A 22,634-nucleotide genomic window follows, 5' to 3' on the forward strand; every position below is an offset into this window, starting at 1 on the left:
ACGAAATGTATTCTTCTTCGTTGACAATGTGGCGTGACTGACATTTGAAACGGAGGATTAATTTGTAGGAATAAATTTTGAGGAGGAAAATGATACGATGAATTATAATTTTAATTTATATTGCTTGCTGAAATATTTGGCGATAAATAATTCGATACGCGGTATAGAAATGAAATATAAGTAGTATTTGTAAAAATTCCCTTCTCCGTTAATATTGTAATATTAAAAATTGAAATGACTTGTTCCCGATGATAATGAAGCAACTTGATCGATAGAACGAGAAGGAAACAAAAATACTCGTAAAAACGTTATATATCGATCGAATGGCACGTTATAAGTTTAAGGTCATCTAAAATTCTAAAGTCAAATTAAGTAGCGCACACGTGAAGTGATCGTTAGCAGAGAGGCAGAGGCGACGAGTGATATATTATACGAAATTAGTTTATTATACTTTCTTTTCTAACAGTGAAAGATACATTTTTAATTCTAATATTATATTTGTAATAATAAAATTTAGTTGTTTCGATATCTTCGATTTGATCAATTTCAAATAATGCTTCTAATATATGTAAACGGTTAATAACTAGAAAGCAATGATTTAACGTGTCTTAGCATTCATCGATTTACATTACAATTTACATTACAGTCTCGTTCGAATCGCCCGCGGATTATCCAATTTTCCGCTACCGTTTAACACGGCTCGTTAATCGAGGATCGTTTGACGTTGCCGCTGGCATTCAGCGACGTGAATAGACGTGTTTACTTGTGCGAGAAAACGAGGAATCGGGCCACACGAAAAACGTGCGAGCACGTGGGAAACGCGTATATGCTGGTCGATGCATGCAAAACGTTTTCTCAAACGAGCATCGTGTGCGCTTGACCCCGTGAGCGATTTCACCATTTTCAAGTGTGATTTTCTGTACACATTTTTTTTTTAAACAAATTAATAAACGTAATTCGCGAAAAATTCGAAAAATTGTTAAACGCGAATCTCTACTAATTTATCTCCGTTTCAAATTTTAAACGAAACGAAATTCAATCTAATAAAATACGATTCTTTATAGAAAGGAATGGATGAAGAAAGAAGAAAAATAGAAAGATATTTGATCGAACGTGCATGTACTATGTATATAGTCTACACAGTGATCGTTAGATAGAAAAAGGTTGCGCGCATACATACACACATATATACATATATACATGGTTACGGTGTTGGAAACGTTTTTTGCGATCTTTCTTTACCTCGCGCTTGTCCCTATACCTCGCGTCTATATCTCTCCTGTGTCACATTTCCAGGCTTTCACGTGTTTTCGTCTTTCTCTTCTCCTTCATTTTTTGCTCGCGTCGCAAAGATTGTTATCGATGCGTCCATTTCTCTCGCTCCCTTCTCAAATGTCCTTTCAACGAGCGAAATGGAAGAAACGTCGAGAACGCATCGATATACCACTGACCCGTTTCAATTACCGTGTATTAAAATAAATGATTTTATAAAATGATCCCACATCGGTTGGAATAATTTTAACAAGAAAGAAAGAAAAAAAGAAAGTTATAATTCAAACGAATTGGAAAATATTGTTTGTATCGACAAATATCTTTGTTATACTTTTTTTTTGCAGAAGCGAGAGAGGTCACCGGGAAAAAGAATGGACCGACTTCGACGAAGTTTTCGCGATAGCTTTCGACGGCGGAAAGATCCTCATGTACCGGAATCGAGTAAACCGCATCAATGGCAAGCGGACGAAACGGCTGTCCGCTCGGCCACATGTGCTTTCCATGTTAAGGTACAATTCTAATTTTATTATCACACCATTTATTTATATATATAGAAAAAAAAAAAGAATCATTTCATCAAAATATACAAATAACAAGATAATTAGAACGGATTAAACTGGAATCTTATTAAAGATAAAATTTTTTATTAATTTTTAGATTAATAAAAGAAATTAATATCGAAGATCGTTATAAAATAATAATATAAATTTGTGATTAAGGATTAAAAATTTGATCATTTCGAAACAAAATACGTTTTTAACACGAAGAATTCGTATGTAATCGAAAATCGAACAGCCATCGGCCGTAAAATTGGCACATATCCAAATAATCGATATTCGAGAGTAACGAGCGTACCATTACGAATACCCTTACTGAAATATGTCCAACCCCTTCTATTTTGATAGACTACCCCTATACTTCGAAAATATTCTTTTCCAATGAATCGAACCTTCTATATTAAATCCAATGTAACATATAATTTTTTTTTTTTTCTGAAACGATAATTTCGTTCTACATTTCCACCAGGAGAGTCTACAGCTTCTATTATTCTTTTTTTGTCAAATCAATCTCGAGTATCAATCAAACTCGACCCTGTTCGCGCTTATTGATTAATCCAATCAATTTCAATTGCTTCCAGTACCTGGGATGTGTCGAGGTGTTCGAATCAAGGGGTATGCAAGTGTGCGAGGAAGCTCTAAAAGTACTTAGGGTAAGCGAAAATAAAAATTCCTTTGAAACTGTCAATTTGATATTTTCTTCAACTTAACACGAGTTGTAAATTTTCTCGTTTATCTCTCTCGTCGATATATTTTCTTTCTATCTCCACAAAAAAAAAAAGAAATTTAAAATCCAATCGATTATTTTTTTTTTTCAATACGAAATTCTTGTAGAACTCGAGGAGGCGGCCGGTACGCGCGGTGCTGCACGTATCGGGAGACGGTTTGCGGGTGGTTGAAGATGAGACAAAAGGGCTGATCGTCGATCAGACGATAGAGAAAGTTTCCTTTTGTGCACCGGATCGAAATCACGAGAAAGGGTTCAGTTACATCTGTAGAGACGGCACGACCAGACGGTGGATGTGCCATGGATTTTTGGCATTGAAAGAATCGGTTCGTCTTGTTGATAAAATCTTCGATAAGAAATCTCGTTGATTATTTTTTTTCTTTATAATTAATGTTTCAATAATGATTGTACATCTGTAAATACAAATGTTTAATAATTTTTTTTTTTTATAGAATTATATGTAATAATATAATTTTCAAATTTTTCTCCATTTAATATAATGGAACAAATATATATTCTTTAATCCTTTCTGTATTATCTTTACGGAGCCTAACGCTTAATATTCATCGTGTTCATTTAGGGAGAACGTTTGAGTCATGCAGTGGGATGTGCTTTTGCTGCGTGTCTGGAAAGAAAGCAACGAAGGGACAAGGAATGCGGTGTCACGATGACGTTCGATTCGAAAACTTCAACCTTCACGAGGAGCGGCAGTTTCAGGCAGCCATCTTTAACCGAGCGATTGCAGGATTCGCGCGAACGCGCCGTAGGTCAGTGACTTTTCTCCCCTAATATTACCTGCGAATTCCAATTCCAAATTATCATTCCAACGAATCTATAAAATCCTATCTTTAAAATATAATGAAAATAAATAAATATACATATATTTTTTTAAAATATCAGACTTGAAATTTTTGAAATATAATTTATCTTTAATCTTTTTCTATGATATTTTATTTTTATAAAAATCTTATTATAGAAAAAATTAAATCATGTCATTTGAAAATTGCATTAAAAGTTAAGGTAACCATAATTAATTCATTTGTGAAAAATTTTTTATACGTGTTATAAAGGTATATTTCTTCCATACAATTAGATATTTTTTTTTTTTTACAGATGTACCACCTATAAAGCAAGTCTACAATCCTTTTGCGATAGAGAGACCACACGCCACCCCGTCGATGCTCGAAAGACAAGGTTCCTTCCGGGGTTTCACTCAATTGAACCAAGCATCACCGTTCAAAAGGCAGCTTAGTTTACGGATTAACGATCTTCCTAGCAATCTTGAACGCACACGTAGCCATAGCCTTGAACCGACGGATTTGTCACGGATGCCATCTGCTATGTCTCACATCGTACCTCTCAAGCCACCAGGTAAAAATCCTTATTGCTGCGATATCTTCGAATGTAGAAATATAATCGTGCAGATATGTATTATAATTTTATTCTATAAAAAATCGTATATTGATGTTAAACGTATATATATATATATATATATATATATATATATATATTTTATATATATAATTACATATACAATGTATGGATATAAGTATAAACCTGTTCAAGATGAAATTCAAAACTTTGATAAAATTATGATAAGTTAAACTGAAGGCTTCAAATTATATTCTCTAAGAGAATTAATTTTTAATATCATGTCGCTATACAAAGTAGCTATTATTTTATTACTTGCTATATGCGCAGTTGGCATGAATTATATCTTTTATATTGTTAGCAACATTAGAAAATAGATTTGGTAAACGATTGATTTCGTAATATCTATTTTTGTAAAATTCTTTTTTCAAATGAACATGGACAGAGAAAATGCGATTGCATATTTTCTTAAATAGAATTTCTATGAATTTCTATGATTTTTTTCAAATGTAAATATATTAATATTTATCGATATTTATATATTTAATTATTGAATGTGTATTTGTATCCTGAATAATAACATCAATTCTTATTTATTTTTTTCATAATTGCAATGATATTTTGAAGTCTTCAGTAATAATCAATATAAAAATATTCCGACAAATCCAATTTCTTCCATGTGCTGTGTATAATTGAAATATTGAAACATCGAATAATATGATTCTTCATTTTTGCAATAGAATTCGAAGGATATGACGAAGGTCATTATTTCCCTATTCTGTTAATTGTCCATATTGCCTGACCCCTTCTTTGATGTTTTTGGATGGTGCTCGTTTTCCTCTCCTCCCTTGTGTTTAAATATACCATTGTATACGATATGTTGTTCGTTTAAATATAGTTCAACGAAGTTGAACGAGTAGAGGAAGTGGAAAAAAAAAAAATTAATAATAATAAAACGTTCTACACGACCCTGTAGTACTCTTAAATGTTCTCGTTTTATGAAATATTTTTCTCGCTTCAAATTTTATTTTCTAAAAAGTTGTAGTATTTGTTGAACGCGTAAAAGAAACTGAATTTTTTCAATTCAAAGACTTATATTATTTTACGAAATAGCCAAATTTCTTCCCGAACGAATTTTTATTGAACAAATTATTATCGAAATAACGAGGAATTATCATATCGTCAAAAAATTATTTTATTCATCCTCAAATAATTTCTTAATATTTAAATTCTTGACTTAATTTTGTGGAATAATATAAGTCTATTATTTTCAGAGATATTTGTTTTCTTAACATCTTGTATCCCGCTGTTAGACACTTAACACGTATTCACGTGTTTGTGGCATGCGTTCTGTAGTGTTGTCCAAGCACTGATTCGAATTATATAGAACTGTTAGAAATAATGCTGAACAAATCTGAAATAGAATGTTAAAATTCTGTTCTTGTTTTTTTACAGTTAGTCCAATACCAGAAATATCACCCGGGGGTCAAGATAGCGTTTCAGCGATGTGTCAGCAACTTTCACAAGGGCTTTCTCTTCTTTCGAGGACCGACGACTTCGGACCAATCTCTACGCAAAGCAGTACAAGCTCTGTGGCTAAACAGCTCTTCACCACCGCTAATAATACTCCACCAGGTACATCGTGAACCTGAAGTGGATATAGAATTTTTTTAATTCTAACTACTGGATGCTACTGGATCAATTAACAAAATAATATTCTTAATACTCCATTAGATTTCAATTTTCTTTAACAAAAATATATATATTGTGATACAACTTATATAAATATTGTTTGTAATTATTTTGAATAAATACTGATGATTGGCATTCCGTTGCAGTGACAAGCAGCAACTCGTTGGACGAATTGAAGCTGCAAAATGGTCCAAGTTTGAACAACAACAACAACAACAACAATAACGACAAGAACGACGATCTCAGTAATTTGAATCACGTTGGACCCAGCTGGCAGGAAGCTCCGTCACCTGTTCTGGCTTCTAATCACAGGCTTACACCAATCTTGAATAAAACCAGCAATCTCAGTCCCATCCTTCCAAGAACGAACGCGCCTACACCGATAGTTATGAGCACCCCCGCGCCCAACACCACTGTCAGCGTGTTTGGAACATCGGCCAGTCCAGCCTTTAGCACAGCGTCCACGTCCTCCTTAGGAAACGCGCCCACACCGGCTATGAACAGGTCGCCGATACCAGTGACTTCAGTGATGACTCCCAAGACCAGCTCACCGACCACCAGTATGGCATCCGTGTCACCGGCTCTATCTGGAAAGATTTCTAATGATGTTAGTCAAATTAATCAAACCTCGGTGGCCAATACTGTCACTACACCAGCGGTAAGCAAAAATGCTTATTGGTTCAGACTCAATATATTTTCTATATTGCATTCTGCTTTTTTACATTTCATTTCAAAGAAGTAATTATTCTTCAAGTCTTTTTATACATTCAAAATTAATGTTACTTTCAATTAGAATTTCTTCATTTTTGCCTTGAATAATTACAAAGGTACAAAAATTAACATGAGAGGAAGTAAAACATCAGAGGAAGAAAGGGAGTATTATCTTCTTACATTAGATCTTGTATTAGATCTGTATCAAAGTAAATATAATTTGCTTTTCTATTTTTCAACTTTGCAAAGTACAATTATGCAAAATTAAAGAGCAAATATCACAATATTAATGTTAATTCCCATTTCAGGTCCAATCAGTTTCAACAACAGCCGCATTGCCAAAGCCGGAGCAATGGCTGGGCAGTATAACCAGCTCGGTACCACCTTCAGTGCAATCACCTGCGCAAGGACAAATAAGTCCTCGACGGGCACCACCTCTTCACGCGAGGGCGCTCTCCCTCGGTTCAGCCGCCATGAATCAGGCGACTAGAACCGGTCCTTCGGATCCATTCGACGCGGAATGGGCAGAAATAGCGGCTAGGAATCTGCGACAATCGAGCACCACAAACCCGTTCATAATGCCAAACGCGACCCAAGCATTCCAGGTGCAGTTGTAGCGCCAGGAGTTTGTCAACAGCGTGGCCAAGTACTTCCGTTCGAACACATAGTGACGACTCCACGTCCGTTCGCGTTTCGACCTCTCGAATAACCGGAAGTATTACACGTGAACCGCGTTAATCTTGAATTGGAATCGCGTGGAATTTGAGGAATGAGTAATCCTCCAGTGGAGAGATTCCGGATGAGATTGTTCACCGGTGTATAAAGAGCCGTGTGATGAGGAGAGACCTCCAGGAAAGGCGAGGGACGGGGAGGTATCGATCTCGAAGAGATGTGTTTAGTAGCAATGATTGATATAGAAGTAAATCAGCACAAAAACACGTACCCGTTGTTTCTAGATATTAGTAGATTACGCACACACAGCCTCAATAACCTCGAATTGGGATAAAGAGAGAAAAGAGTGAGAGGAAATATGAATTTGAAGTAAAGGAAAAAAAAAAAAAAAAATGCTTACTTTGGGACCACGCGTTCGATCGCGTTGGTGAACGTGGATTATTTAATTAAGAGATCTATTAAGAAACGGCCGATCGATCGGCCAAGTCGCACGATTTACTTTAGATGTCGTCGCACTTTATCTGCGGGAAAAACTAGATAACGTCGTTAATATCGGTAACATATTTAAATGTCTATCGTGAGATTACTTAATTAATTAATTAAACGAGGTGTACAATAATCTTGAATAGTTTAGGCTAAAAAACGATTATCGTTCATTCTGCATGATGAAACAAAATTTCCACGCACCCAAGATTATGATGCACCAATCAGATGTTTCGTCGAAGATAAAAAAACGTAAAAAAAAAAAAAGGAGAAAAAATACAAAAAAATAAATAAGATACCAGAAATAATAATGAAAATAACGATGCTAGTAGCTTAGTTCGAATGCAAGGCCACGCGATAAACGTGGCTTGATAAAAAACAATTATTATCAGATAGTTATTTTTCTTTTCAAACGGCCAACAATCGAGGTGTAAAATGAAAAATTCTGTCGTAGTTACCCGGCTCGAAATATCAAGAATTGTCAAATTTTATTAACGATGAGCAAAAGAAAACTTAGATAACAAAATAAACAAAAAAAAAACAAGTTAAAAAAAGAAAAAAAAGTCATGACCGAGTACTTAAAAAATTGATTGATACTGATTGGATCGATACTGGCGCAATTGAACACCAAAATAGCGGACTGTGATACATGTAGTCAAAATGGCCAGTACTTAAACGCCAAGAATCAGACTGTCGTAAATTTTGCTCAAAAGTTTCTCCGCCTGAAACGATAGAGAAAAAATACGGTTACGAGCTTGGGTAGCGCAGAATCTATTGTTCCCTGGCCAGCAGAATTAATCACACAAATCCTAAACACACGCGTATACAACTTAGGATATTTAAGAGCAAAAATTAGATGTTAAAAAAGTTTCTAGAATCAGTACGTTCCACGCTATTGTTGTCTAATATCGTACATACGAACGGGTTGAGCATTCATTGTAAAAGATTGTTTTGAAATTTGAGAGGATGTATTGAGGTGTATTAGATGTAGATGAACGAATACGACATTGTGGTTTTGCAGCAGTGGTGTTGTGTTGTTCGATAGCTTTATATATTTAAATAGCGTCGTATAATCGTATACATTGCGCTATTTAGATTTGATGTGATTCGATACTTTTATATGCCCAATATCAGAATCCTATTATTGTAATTTTATTGAATTATTGGAGTATGTAAATCTGTCGAATTGCATAATGATATTAGTGCAACGTTATAAAGATATTGAATCGTATATTGTCACCGCTGAAAAATCGTAAAACGTATTATACATTTACATCAAGCATTACAAATATTGTCTGCAGACTTGCCTGCACATAGATTTTTAAATAACTGCAGAAAAATATAGCACGAAATATTATAGTATACGATATATGATATAACAATTTATGTAATACTAGTGGAAGAGATATATGTAGATTCAATCATACAGTCAAGTCGTACAATCTTTAAATTGTTATCTCTCTTTAAATTGTTTTGGCTTTCAAAATATATAAATTATGAATTTGAATGAATTTTAATGATCTCGTGATATCTCTTCCACCAGCGATAATTATTTGTAAATAATTTATGCGAACTATTTGCAGACAATATTTGTAAACTATGCCTTTAGATGAAAAATGGCTCGCGCACACGTAATACGATACATAAAAGGTGCTTCCGCTTGAAACAAGACCAAAAAAAAGCACACACAAGAAAAATATAAAAGAATAAGAGATAAAATGAAGATTGTTTCATGAGCCAACAGGAGAGCAACGATATGATGTCGTGTTCCGACGTGAACTTATAGCACTATAGATTGTTATGCGAATTATGTCAATTGTTGAACGATTACGGAGATTTGTGAATGTTCTCCACATCCTATATATTGATAAACATGGGGTTAATGTTACATCTTAAAGCTTCTTTCACTTTTAGTCGATGAATAAGCTTTTAATTTCTTGCATTGATGATGATTTTATAACAACCCCTTGCTATAATATATATATATCTTTCTACTTTCTTATATATATCTATTCCACTTCAAAAGATATTTTCAATTAATAATAACATTCTCTTACAGAGAAAAGTTAAAGAAGATTTTCTTTTCTACATTACAAAATAAATTAAATCTATAATTTATTCTTCTAAGTGCCCATATATATATATACATATATATTTCAAAAATTATTCATTTCAAAAATTATTCATAAATGCCAAATATGATAAATTTTTTTCATTTGGAAAGATCCAAAAACATAATATGAAAAAAAAACTGTATATTATGTCACATTATATGGCAAGGGGTTGCCATCGAACAGGGGTAAAAAGAGGTGGAGGCAATAGATAGAATGACTTCGTCGTCATTGATGGAGAAGAGGGTACGTGTTCGATCGTCGTTTCGACGAATCGTATGTGTGCATTGTACATAAGTAGTAGTTATTTAAAAAAAAAAAAAAGATGTTACGAAAGGAATAGAGAGAAAGTAAAATCGGACTGGTGAAGAGAGAGAAAGAAAAAGAGAGTGAATGAGAGAATGAGTGTACGAATGAGAGAAGAGAGTTCATCGAGTCGATGATAATCCTAATTCAGAAGCAGAAACAATATTCTTTGTTATCGAGATTTCGTTCAGTTTAAATTATAAGTTATTCTTGTAAATATAGTTCGGTAACGTTTCTCAGCACAAATCGCGTTGCTTATACAATTTTAGGACTTTTGTATCCGGTGACAATAGTATAATCTGTTTGAAATTAATTATCCATTGAATATAATTCAGTACTATCTTTCTTTTTTTATAATCTTTAGCTTCGATTTGATTGAATCTGATACATTGACAAAATCTTTCGTGAGTGGGTCCAACTCGGTGTTGTTCTAGTTAATTTTTTTTTCCACTTTCACTTTATCATCGGAAATATGTAAATATACCACGTTTCTCAAATGTAACCTTCGGCATATAAGAGACAATTCTTTTCGTTAATCTCGAGAGATCGATTGATTCTGAACAGACTATACCGCGCCACTTAAAAATGGAAATAACGTAAATGATACTCGTCACATAGGGAAATCCTAAGCCCGATATCGTTTTCGTTTGGCATGATTGAGTTGAATCTTTCGAATCATCTTCTTTCCGTCCGGTAAATCAAAAACAACAAAAGCGAAAGAAACGAACATCGACATACCGAAGAGAAAATAATGGATAGAACCAGAGAAAATGAAACAAAATAAATAAACGGAATAATTATCGAGATAGCACAAGCGCGATCACGAGGTACATATCACGGAATTTGTATAGCAGAAAAACGTGTGATAGAGAAAACGAGAACATTGGTTGATCAATGTACTTAAATGTGTATTAATAGGAACGCAGCTTGTTTCTTCGTTTTAATTTTCTTTTTTCTCTCTTTCCATTTAGAAACGAATGTAAAGAACCGATGTCGTGGACATCGTAAATCTTCGTTTACATTGAAGTGACTTGATTTTTCAGGTTAGTTCGGAGAATTGTATATACAACGATGATTATATATAGTATATATATATAATATTGCCTTAAGTACTTATTATTTTCTTTTATTCTTTTTTTTATTTTTTACATTTTTTTTCTTTCATATCGTACTTACATATAACTTACTCATGTAAGTTAACTATTCGTTTAAATTTATTTGGCTAGGATCTAAAGGATCTAAAGGATCTAAATTAAAATAGAAATCATCTTGACTGGTTTCTGTTTCTAACCTTAAACATTTTCGATCTGTTGCAAAACTAATCTGTTTATCCTCTTGGTAGTTTATCAAATAACGTTTATTTTGAAAAATTTATTATAAAAAAAATAGCAAGAACAGACATCAGTTGAGACATATTCCAGTGTTTTGACTCACTGAAAGAGATTATAGTGCATTTAAGATTGTTTAATTTGTTACGTGAGCACACAAAGACACTGGAATAAGGGAAAAGGGATAAAAATGGAAATAATATACGAGCAGATGCACCGCGTGCCAAATTTGAGAAAAGTGCAACCGCATTATTTGCGAATTACTTCAACATCGTGCACGCTTCCGTGGTTGTGTTGTACATAGTATCGCTGATCGATTCCTGAATCAATGTACGACTGCGTGTATATTTCGTGAAAGTATCCTTGTTCGTTTTACAATGTATCTGCCTCTGTAAAGATACGATTTATTATAATATCTGTTGTGATTACCAAATTGGCTTCTATTATTGACTTCTATTTTTACCTACTACACACATATAAATTGGATGACAAATGTAAAAAATATTTATCCTTTTTTTGTCTTTTTAAAAGAATCAAAAAAATCAATTTTATATAATTCTATCAATTTTATTTAAATCTATTCTGTCTAATTAAATAATGAACAAAATACGTATATATATATTATAGTATTTTTTGCGTTCATATTTTAATTATTTTTGAATTGCATTAATTATAATCAATGTTCCTATAATAATTATAATCAATGTAATAAATTGTTATAAAGTTATATATATATATAAAATATTATTAGTTAAAAATTTTGTATATGGTCAAATCACTTTAATATAAATATAAATATTTAAATATTTCCTTTATTTTAAAATTCTAGAATAAATTGTCTGATAATAATATACGTTCATATTTTATAATAGCATACTTCCATATTTTAATTTGTTATATATATATATTATATACAATTTAAATAAGTCTTTCAATTATTATGAAAATTAATTGCATATCGATCATTTTTCAGTATGTGAAAAAGTTCACGTATCAAAAATATCATATTCAATTTGGATAAAAATTAACCTCAAAATTTTTAGTACAAATTTCAATTTTCTAATTCAATTAATTTTTTTAAATTTACCATTTTAATATTCTTAAGATATTGACATTTATTATTTGAATCTAATAGAAAAATCGAATTTTATATAAAATGACAACTCTAAAAGAAGCATTAGAAAGATATCCACCCAGTTTAGCTACGACTTGTTCATCAAAAAAAAATAGTGTTCCAACACAGCCGCTATGTCCAAATATTCAACCACCTATTACTGGCACTTCTGCAGTTCACTTTCAAATTGCATATACTTGTTACGGGTATGTTAATGTTTATAGACATAATATTTAAGTACTGTTTTAAATATATTCAAATAATAATATTTAAAAATATACATAAAATATTTTACTTAATATATCGAAAAAATTTGTATTTAAATATAAAAAATATAAAATGATTTTATAAAAATTTTTCAGTGTTAAATATTTACCCTGTTATTATCCACGGCCAGTATGCTGTCCAATACCAGTGATACCACCACCGAAAGTAAAATGTTATGGAGCATTAGTCGATCGTTGTGGAAGACCAATTTGTCTAAATTTCTGATATTATCCTGAATTGTTTTTCTACATATTCGCAGTGATTCTAAGTATATAGTTAACAAAGAATATTTATTAACATGTACATAATTTATATCGTTAATTTTTTTTTATTTATTATATGATGTAATATATAAGATCTTTCATCTAAATTGAAAAATTAAGAGGATATCTTACTTGAGAAAATAATTATATATATAGAAATTTTAATTGCATTTTTAATATCTATTATGTATTAATATCCATATTTACACAAATTAAATATTATGTATATTTTTTATAATAGATTTTTATGCATGCAGCATCCTGTTTTTAAATGTTATGTAGATGAAATACAGGAAAAACTTAATATTTAATGAAAGTTTTTATCTCATTTTAAAATAAAAAAAAATAAAAATTGAAGCTTTGTTAAAATTTTTAATCAATATATTAAACAATAACATTAATTAAATATCAACGCCAAGATTTTCTTAAATGTATAAATTTTCTAATTTGTACAGTAAATATAAATAAGAAAAGCTAATAATGAGAGAAAGATAGAGATAGTGTAAAAATTCAGGAATCAACGCCATCTCCAGAATGGCGCAAATGAAATTAAATAAGCAAAGATAACAAACATTAAGAGAAAGATAGAGATAGAGTAAGAATTGATTATTAGCGCCATCTCTGGAATGCTAAAAACATTTCTTTAAAAACAGGATAAGATAGAATAAGAATTGAACATCAGCGCCATTTTTTGAATTTAACTTTTAAAGAGTTACCTTTGATACTTGTAAGATGACGCTAGTGATCAATTCTTATATCTCTCTTTTTTTTCTATTTGCTATCTTTATCATTTATTTGTGTTTCATTTACGCCACTCTAGAGATGGCGCTGATTTCACAATTTTTATCCTATCTCTATCCTTTACGAATTATTATTTGCTTTCTTTGTTTGTTTGACACATACTATAAATAAGATACAAATTAAACACATTTTATTTCCCTTTCAACATTACAATATATTTTAATTTTTTGAATTTAAAATTTTTAATTTAATTAATATTTAAATATGTACAGATTTTTAAATATCTTTATAAAAAGTAATACAATATTCTAATAATTCAATATATAATGAATTGTATGAATATATTATGTGAATATATTTACTTTAAATAAAAAAAAAAAAAGATATCGATTCAAAGCGAATTTATTTATTTACAATATGTACAAATATGAGATATCTTTAGATCAAATTCTTTCAAAATTCTTAATAATACAAAGAATTATATACCTGAAATATAAATCTAAAATGTTCTAAATTGCACAAAATTTCTACTTTTGATTAAATTAATTGTATGACATTTAAAAATATCGTGATATATATTCCTGGAATTAATTCTATTAGAAATAAATTCACTAAATAAAAAATGTCTTCTTACGAAAACACGAAGCCTAGCACACTACCTCCACGATGTTATCATTGCAAACCTCCACCATTTTATTGCCCGAAATATGGCTGTCCACCCCCGCAACAATATCCACCTTCGAAATATTTTTGTCCTTCTCCATGTCCACCTTTTGTACGTTATATATATTTATATAATATAAATTAAAATTATATTTTATATTATATTATCTTCAAAAATATATTTCACAATAAAATCCTATTTTTTTTATTTCCAGATATGCAGGCCACGACCAGAACCTCCACCGAAACCACCAACTCTGTACATAGTAAATTGTTTACCACCTCCTGATCCACCGACTCCTAAATGCACACCACCAAAGTTAGTTCCACCGCCATCATGCGTACGTTATTGTATCACTGATATATGTGGAAAATCGTGCTATTGTCCTCGCTACTTTTCTGATCCTCCGTGCACGAAATGTTGTTGACTATTGAGAAGACTAAAAATTATATTGTATTTCGTATTTTTAATTATTTTACTGTGTATAAATTATAAAAAAAATGTGAGACTTTGATATTATAATAACATAATTGTTACATTGTATATAACATATACAATGGGATTGAAAGCGATTAACGAAGATTATTGTTTATAAAAATTTATTTATGTGTTAAATATTACATCCTTTGTTATAAATTTTCAAATAATTAATATATAATAATAACAATGAATGATACAGATGATTTAATATTTTATAACCAAACTTTCGTTAAATGTCAATCAGTCTGATGACTGAAACAGTAACAAAACAAAAATCAATTTTAAAGAAATTCGTTTATACGTAATTTAAAGGGATAGAAAGCATATAAAGAAAATAAAATGTTAGAAAATCCGGAATTAATCGGTGAAAGAGGAGAAGAGGAGGCAAATCCTTTAGGAGTAAGTAATTCTTATTCCAAATAATAGATTATTATATTAATCCTCATAATATTTTTTAGAATTATATTTATTCATTCATTACTCTTATCTTCCAAATCTTTCTACAGATCTGATTATATCCCAAATAAATTTTAATCAAATTCAAAATTGAGATTGTCATTTTAATATAAAATTTGGTAAACTAAGGTTAAAAATAATTTGAAAAACGGAATGAATAATAAAACGAAGTGTGATATAATTATAGTTGTATGAAGGCGAACGAAATGAAAAAGGGGACAGACACGGCCGTGGCAAAGCATTGCTTCCAAATGGCGATATGTACGTCGGCCAATATTGCAAAGGATTGAGACACGCTCGAGGCTTGTACGTGTTTAAAAACGGTGCTCGATACGATGGCGAGTGGCGGCAAGGTGTAAAATACGGCCAAGGAACATTTTGGTATCCCGATGGAACGCGATACGAGGGTAAAAAAAATGTTAAAAGAACCATTATTTTTTTGGAATTTTCTAATTTAATATATTCTTTTTAAACTGCAAAAAGTAAATATCAGAAAAATTTCATTTCCATATCATTTTTCCACTTACTTTAATATTTCTTTTAATTAGATTCAAATATGTTTATTAGATTCAATCGGATTTGTTCTTTTAAAATAAAATCATTACTTTGGAAGATAATAATAAATATCTTTCAAAGTTTCTTTTATTTATAAAAAAATTATTATATGCATTAAAAAAATGTATAATCCAGTTTTGAAAAGCTATAATCAAGACTTAAAACTCTATACAATATAAACATTATCTTTTTGAAGATAAACATGACAAATTATAAAATAGAAAAAGGAAAAGAGGAAATGTTTGATGCACTGTGTGCAGATTAGCCTCGTGTTCCGCAGGCGAATGGAAACGCGACACGAAATATGGTTTCGGCGTGTATTACTATATAAATGGGGACGTTTACGAGGGATCTTGGAAGAAAAATCTTCGACACGGTATGGGATCTTACCTTTACGCCAGCACGAATACAAAATTTATGGGCACGTGGATTAAGGATCGCATGCAAGGACCCGGCCAGTTAATTCATCCACGGCATCGATTCCACGGATTTTGGGAGCTCAATTTGGTAAGAAATTTTGATATTTTTTTTACGATTATTAACAACATTATTGTTTAAAAAAATTATTGAGAAAATGTAATAATCACAGCCTTATGGTCGAGGATGCTTCACTTTCGAAAATGCTTGCATGCAACATGGCCATTACGTGCACGTGAAAGATCCTGATTACGATGAGACAAAGGAAATTGCCGAGGTGATAAAATCAATTTCTTAAAACTGATAGTAATAATTTTACAATTCATTACGTGAAAATCAAGTTTAAGTTTTTTTTTTTTTTTTTTTAATTAAGATATCAAATAAATTCTCTTTATATTTGTTTATTGACATTGTAATAATTTTGGGTACAGGAAGTAGTAGAGCCACCATCACCAGAGCCTACTGCGGTAGAAACTGAAGCAGAGACAGATGTCACGGGGACCGAGATTACAAAACCGGAAGTTAAACCTAAACCTTTTGAAGCACCTCGTTTGAAGAAAGGTATTATCGCGTTGTGGCGTGCGCGTTGTATCACACCGTACAATCCTGATTTGTTACCGCCCGAGCCGGTACCTTTGCAAGAGGAGGTAAGAACATTCATAATTAATTTTTTTGAAAATTTATAAAAAATGATCTGAGCGAAAAGATCAAATCTTCTTTCTCTAAGATCAAATTTTTTGTAAGAATTTTTAAAATTAATTTAATTTTGAACGATATTAAAATAATTTTAATACGCGAAAGATAAATTTTGTAGAAAAAAAAAGTTATCGCGAAATATTCAATTGGAAGAGATTTAAATTATTCTATTTTTGCAGTTTTAAGGGTTAAATAAAAATTATATGGAACTTATAACTCATTTTATTTATTTATGATATTATTAACACGGTATATTTTTAAATCGTTTAATTAACTATCTAAAAGGGAAATTGTGATATCTTACATTGTTTAAGAATTTATTAGAGAATTAATCGAATTCAAATTTTGAAAGTGTACAAAAAATTTATAATTGTATATATATCTATGTATATCTATGTATATATATCTAAACGTGTGTTAAAAATTTTTAAGATACATTCAACTATATTTCTATTATATATCTTTAACTATGATTTTATTTTAAAAAATGGCAGGTTGTTTCTTCTCGCTTATTTTCGATTTTTTTTTTTTTTAAATAATTGTCATGTATAATCATATTATAAATATCACTTTTAAGAGAATTTCGAAGAATTAATTTAAAATATCTAAAATATACTATAGTATATTATCTAAAACATAACATTAAATTATTATTGCATTATTAATTTTACATTGTTTTGGAAATATTAAATTCAAGATGAATTAAAAAAGATTTTAGTTAAATTAAAAAAATTAATTAATCTCTTAATTCATAATTTTTAGATATCTGTAGATTCACTAATAGACAAGTGTTCAGAGGATTTATCAATAGCACCAGAACAATTCTTGAAATATGAAGATGAATATGAAGGTGAAGGGGAAATCTATTATGAAGAAGATTATCCTATACCATCTCCTAAATTAACTTAATTAGAATAATCAAATATGAAAACATAATTTCTTCCCCTAATGGGAAGAATTAAATATTTATATGACTCGATTTCAATGTACTTTAAAAAGTGTTTAAAAAGTGTTTATATAATTCAATTCGTTATCCGTGTCTTTCAATAAAGAGAAAAAATTGTAACAAATCCTAGAAATGTAAAAATTCATTGCTCGCGAAAATAAAATTTTACCTTATTTTATATACAATATAATCGTATTGAATAATATCACTCTAACTCTTTATATATTGTGACAAGAAAAATGTTACAGAGATATATTCCTATTCGAATATTCCTCCACGATTGAAATAATAAAAATATATAAAAAAATAATTATGATAAAATATAAAATATTGTATTTATATGTTTACACGCATGCGCGCATGCGATTGTTACATCATTCACATGGTTAGGCAAAAACGCAACATGTTTTTAAGCAGTTTATTTAGGAAATTATAATAACAAATGTGCGTATGTGCCCATAATACGAGACAATGTAAAGAACGTATTTTACAGGCACGCATAGGTCTTTGTTCGAAAGTTTCATTTGCAAAGTATTCAATGTGTAAGTGTATGTATATGTAAGTATGTACGTACGTGTAATACATTAAATATCAGCAACAAATAGAACGAGGGTATGTGTTCATAATATTAGCTAAGCGTACGCTCAAGATAATTGCAGTCTATTCAGTTTTTTTTTTAATCGAAAGATCAATTTTATTATATATATATATTAATCATGTACTTAAATTACGCAAGAGATTTTCGTGTCCTCTATATCCTTGGAAAGCGCAAGCTCGCTCGTTATCATTCGTTAAGGTTCCTTTTTTTTTCTTTTTTTTCTTTTTTTTCTTTTTTTAATTATTATTACTTCTTTTTCCCTTTTATGGCATACAAGCGTGTATATTTCAAAAGTACGTTCGTCAATAGTAACACGTAAATAGATAACTATATATATATATATATAGAAAGAGAGAAAGAGATATGATTTCGAAGTATATTTACAATATATTGATTGAACCGGACTTAAATAGGAAGACGAAAAACGTTGTCTTGAAAAATACAGATAAAGAATATTATATTAAAGTGGAAGAAACGTTTTTTTTTTCTTTTTTTTTTCTCTCTCTTTTTTTTCTTTTTTTTTCTTTTTTTTTTTTTTACATTAATAAAACGTCGAGAAATACATTTTGTTTTTTCAATCGAAAGTAGTTCTCCATCCTCGCTACATTAATAACCTAAATAATCCAATCAAATGCGACGATTTTCTTAAAAATTGTTTTTTTTTTTTTTTTTTTTTCTAACGATACTAATAAATACTGGCATTCAAATGTTTCGAAATACTAAAAGGAGCGAGTGAGTTTAATATACATATGTATATTTATATATATATATATATATATATATTTATATATAGTTTACCCCTTAATTTTCAAACGAGTCTTTATAAAACGGTTATTCGACTACATTGACATAAAGGCTCAATGGAGGTCGAAAGGTTTTAAAAGGACGGAGGAGAGGGCAAAGGAATAAAAAACGTGTTTTGCGAAGTATCGCAGTCTTTTAACAATAAGCTATTTATACAAGTGAATATGACTATCTTCACTTGTAGAAGAACTGTTAAACAGCTGCCGTTTAATTAAACGCCATTAAAGTAGTTGTGTATCATGTTTTAGCGCGTTGACGACGGTAAAATTTTTTTCTTATATGTTATCACAGTGTTCGATGACACTCTCGTGTTAGAATATTTTTTTTTTTTTTTCTTTTTCTTTTTTATGACACGTCCTGAGATTCTACTCAAGTTAAGAATATCCATACGAATTGAATATCGATACGGAGTAATCGATGTTGATAGCAAAATACTTCGCTCTACAACTTTGCGATTTCTTGGCACAATATCAAAAGAATTCGCGATTATTGCGAAATATCCACAGCCCTGAATTGGTTAAAGCATCAACTATTTTTTTCTTTCTTATTTTTTTTTCTTTTCTTTTTTTTTTCTTTTTTCCTTCCCTCCAATACCAATTTTAAGAAATCAATCAATTTTGCTATATCCGTTTGACATGATTCATAGCAAAAGTCGCCTTAATTGAGATTATTGAATCAAATACGCTACGAAAAATCAAGAAATGTGTTATCATGAATTGATTACAAAATAAAATTTTAATATTCGAGCGCATTTTAGTGTGCATTTAGATGTGCAAACGATCCGTTTGTAGATTGTTGTTTTAAGCATCTCAGGTACGTAAAGCGTGGACGAAATTTTGTGCCCTGTTATGATGTGATTTTTTATATCCACAAAAAATTTTTGTTCTTCATTTCGCAAAATTTGTCGTTTTGTTCCCAAAATAATAGATTTTTGAACGACTATTTTTCCCTTTAAAGTGAGATCATGTTACTTTACATTAGATCAGGAGGTGGTCTTTGAAATGCGATGCTTGCTACCGAAATGCTGCAAAAACCGGCAGTTATCACTCCGAGAAATATGTAAACAGCCGTAATTAACCAAAAGGCAAATAAATATAATGTTTTGTTACAATATTTGCCAAGAGCTGGATCATAATTTGGCTCATATTCCTTATATACCCACATTGAGCCTGTAGACAAAGATAAAAAATATAGAAATAAGAATTTTAAACATTTAATATATATGTAAATTTTTATATTACTGACCTATAATAAACCAGCCAAGCATAAAACAATTAATTAATGTTTGTGTTGGAGATTGTCGTATTCTTTCTTCGTCTCTTTCTTCTTGACGTTGCCGTACTCTTGCAGATAAATGTAATAACTGTTTAAAAACACCAAAACCACCACCCACTAATAAATAAACAGGAATATATTCTCCTTGTGGACAATCATAAAGATAAAGTCCTCCAATGACCATCATACATATTGGAACTACTATTGTTACTCCTAAGATAATAGTACATCCAACTGAAATTATCAAAATATTAAATTAATAACTCTTTATATTGAAATTGAAAGCATTAATTTATTATTTTTTACTTACTAGTGCCTAAAAGTAAGACGATAATATTTTTCAAAAAATCAAATACTCCTTTTGAAACTTTATGTGCTTCCCTCATACGACCAAATAATGAATCATAGGATGGAGGAGGAGCTAAACAGAAAAAAACAATAATATTATATATAGCTAATATTTTCATTTGATTAATGAGTTGATAATTCCTAATAAAACTAAGACTTTTTTTTATTAAAAATATTATTTACCATTTGGATCTATAGCTTCTTCATAAGAAGGAGGTGCACCACAATCATTACTCAAAGTAGATGGGTGTCCCAGAGGTAAATTAATATTATGGTATGAAGGTGGAGGAGTATAACAAGTTGATGTTATTTCAGTGCCAGGATTTACACTTTCGTTCGTACTAACGAAATTACTTTGATTTAATTGGCTTAAAGGCATTTCTTCGCGTATATTTGTTGCTTGAAGCCAATGCATGGAGTTTGCATTAAATATTACTTAATGATTCGCCGTTGCCGCTATTGACAACAGCACACATATAATTTTATAACCTATAAATAGCTTTCGTAACTTTGGTATTTTTATGTCGTTTAATAACGCATCACGTCAAGATATGGCACAAATTTTTGAAAAACGTATAAGTTGTGTAATTAAATTCAATGTTATACACTTTCGATTGAATCCAAATTGTTGACACATGTAAAGGAAAATAAACACTCTCAAGTACAATGTACGCTCCTTGAAATTTAGCGTGGTGGTAATTCGTTGGGGTTCACCGAACGATCAGAAGGTAAAACTTATATAACATTCAGTTTCATTTTGAAAGAAAAAAAATATACCATATTCTAAGAATGCACAAACTGTCACACCCCCGTTTCAAGAAACACAAAACAATCTTATCGCACAAACCGGCATCTACAATTGATTATGCCCACTTTTCTATAAGCAAATCACTATAAAGTCGTTGCACTGCTAAAGCATGCAACATTTCTTATTGGTTTTATAACATAACAGTATTATCTTTAAAGACACTACTAATTCGGGAAACTTATATACATTTGCGCCACAATAAACCATGTGCGGCATACATACAAATTAGACTCCGTATCGAATACTGGCCGATCGATGATATTCGATATTAGTCGATTTTGTCGATGTTTCAATTTCAAATGCGGGAAATCCATAATTTCAAAATTTTTTCAATTTTATGTAATAATGTTCTTTATTACTTTACTTTTTACTTTTTTTTTATAGTAATATTTCTATTAAGTAAAAATATATATTCTATAATAAATTTCTTTAACTTTATTCTATTTTTAATTCATTAACATAAATTATTATATAATATACAATATATAACAATATTATACAATATATTAATAGAGAAAAAATGCAAAACAATTTGTATTTGATATATTTATTAAACAAAGTCCAATAAATGTTAATTTATTGTTTTTTTTTAATACTAATCAACTTATTTTTTTTTTAAAAGATTATAAAGAAAAAAAACATAAAAAAAAAGAATAAAATAAATTCACATATTTTATATACTATTTTATAATATTATAAATTATATTTTAATTTAAATTATATATATATATAATATATAATATATATTATATAATATATATAATATAATATATATTTCATATGATGTAATTAAAAAATATAATTTTTAAATTCTGTCATATAATAATATATCTATTTTATTGTTACTTAATCTTAAATTAGAAAAAAAAATACTAACAATTTACCACGTAATTTTCTAGAGATTGCTTTTGATAATCTTGTTAAATAACAAGCACGAAAATAGATGATATCTTGTTTATATTTCTCATTTTC

At 30.1% G+C, this 22,634-nt stretch overlaps 4 protein-coding genes and 1 long non-coding RNA gene across 11 annotated transcripts in view; 3 read left to right on the top strand and 2 right to left on the bottom strand.

Annotated features, from left to right (window-relative positions):
- The window catches only part of LOC727399 (protein numb), a 62,705-nt gene extending 52,769 nt beyond the window's left edge, over positions 1–9,936 (top strand). For 5 of the 6 annotated variants that reach the window (XM_026444000.1, XM_026444001.1, XM_026443993.1 and 2 more), the window contains 9 exons: positions 1,617–1,781; positions 2,411–2,482; positions 2,664–2,882; positions 3,137–3,323; positions 3,670–3,927; positions 4,668–4,688; positions 5,383–5,562; positions 5,766–6,277; positions 6,639–9,936. In XM_026444000.1, the coding sequence (XP_026299785.1) occupies positions 1,644–1,781; positions 2,411–2,482; positions 2,664–2,882; positions 3,137–3,323; positions 3,670–3,927; positions 4,668–4,688; positions 5,383–5,562; positions 5,766–6,277; positions 6,639–6,947 (1,896 nt within the window). In that variant the 5' untranslated portion in view covers positions 1,617–1,643 and the 3' untranslated portion in view covers positions 6,948–9,936. The remainder of the gene's footprint in view (positions 1–1,616; positions 1,782–2,410; positions 2,483–2,663; positions 2,883–3,136; positions 3,324–3,669; positions 3,928–4,667; positions 4,689–5,382; positions 5,563–5,765; positions 6,278–6,638) is intronic. The other variant, XM_026443999.1, reaches the window with a different exon arrangement.
- A 1,116-nt stretch (positions 9,937–11,052) lies between these two features.
- Positions 11,053–12,615, bottom strand: LOC102655581. Its single transcript, XR_003305792.1, has 2 exons — positions 12,318–12,615; positions 11,053–11,619 (listed from the first exon to the last, which is right to left on the bottom strand). It is a non-coding gene; the product is annotated as an uncharacterized LOC102655581 (long non-coding RNA).
- Positions 12,616–14,064: 1,449 nt separating this feature from the next.
- Positions 14,065–14,914, top strand: LOC107965102 (late cornified envelope-like proline-rich protein 1). The gene is made up of 2 exons (XM_016914585.2): positions 14,065–14,390; positions 14,494–14,914. Exons 1-2 carry the CDS (start codon positions 14,238–14,240, stop codon positions 14,704–14,706), a joined length of 366 nt encoding a protein of 121 aa, XP_016770074.1. The 5' UTR covers positions 14,065–14,237; the 3' UTR covers positions 14,707–14,914.
- Positions 14,915–14,952: 38 nt separating this feature from the next.
- Positions 14,953–19,108, top strand: LOC726810 (radial spoke head 1 homolog). Of its 2 annotated transcripts, none has more exons than XM_026442847.1 (6): positions 14,953–15,158; positions 15,403–15,622; positions 16,036–16,277; positions 16,360–16,464; positions 16,619–16,834; positions 17,646–19,108. In XM_026442847.1, the coding sequence occupies exons 1-6, from the start codon at positions 15,099–15,101 to the stop codon at positions 17,790–17,792; spliced, it is 990 nt and encodes a 329-aa protein (XP_026298632.1). In that variant the 5' UTR covers positions 14,953–15,098; the 3' UTR covers positions 17,793–19,108. The 2 variants fall into 2 exon arrangements, with proteins under 2 accessions (XP_026298632.1, XP_026298638.1); XM_026442853.1 differs by having other exon boundaries at positions 16,051–16,277.
- LOC100578752 lies at positions 18,234–21,907 on the bottom strand. Its single transcript, XM_003249619.4, has 4 exons — positions 21,038–21,907; positions 20,817–20,927; positions 20,477–20,740; positions 18,234–20,400 (listed from the first exon to the last, which is right to left on the bottom strand). Exons 1-4 carry the CDS (start codon positions 21,267–21,269, stop codon positions 20,204–20,206), a joined length of 804 nt encoding a protein of 267 aa, XP_003249667.1. The 5' UTR covers positions 21,270–21,907; the 3' UTR covers positions 18,234–20,203.
- Positions 21,908–22,634: the final 727 nt, after the last annotated feature.

Source organism: Apis mellifera, linkage group LG1 (genome assembly GCF_003254395.2).
Source record: "Apis mellifera strain DH4 linkage group LG1, Amel_HAv3.1, whole genome shotgun sequence".
Taxonomy (NCBI): Eukaryota; Metazoa; Arthropoda; class Insecta; order Hymenoptera; family Apidae; genus Apis; species Apis mellifera.

Excerpts from the sequence above, each read along its gene's own strand:
- LOC107965102 (XM_016914585.2), top strand. The coding sequence starts at position 14,238 with ATGTCTTCTTACGAAAACACGAAGCCTAGCACACTACCTCCACGATGT. Across the intron at positions 14,391-14,493 it reads CTTCTCCATGTCCACCTTTT|ATATGCAGGCCACGACCAGA; the intron begins GTACGTTATATA and ends TTTTATTTCCAG.
- LOC726810 (XM_026442847.1), top strand. The coding sequence starts at position 15,099 with ATGTTAGAAAATCCGGAATTAATCGGTGAAAGAGGAGAAGAGGAGGCA. Across the intron at positions 16,465-16,618 it reads AGACAAAGGAAATTGCCGAG|GAAGTAGTAGAGCCACCATC; the intron begins GTGATAAAATCA and ends TTTTGGGTACAG. Across the intron at positions 16,835-17,645 it reads CGGTACCTTTGCAAGAGGAG|ATATCTGTAGATTCACTAAT; the intron begins GTAAGAACATTC and ends CATAATTTTTAG.
- LOC100578752 (XM_003249619.4), bottom strand. The coding sequence starts at position 21,269 with ATGCATTGGCTTCAAGCAACAAATATACGCGAAGAAATGCCTTTAAGC. Across the intron at positions 20,928-21,037 it reads AGAAGCTATAGATCCAAATG|CTCCTCCTCCATCCTATGAT; the intron begins GTAAATAATATT and ends TTTTCTGTTTAG. Across the intron at positions 20,401-20,476 it reads GCTTGGCTGGTTTATTATAG|GCTCAATGTGGGTATATAAG; the intron begins GTCAGTAATATA and ends CTTTGTCTACAG.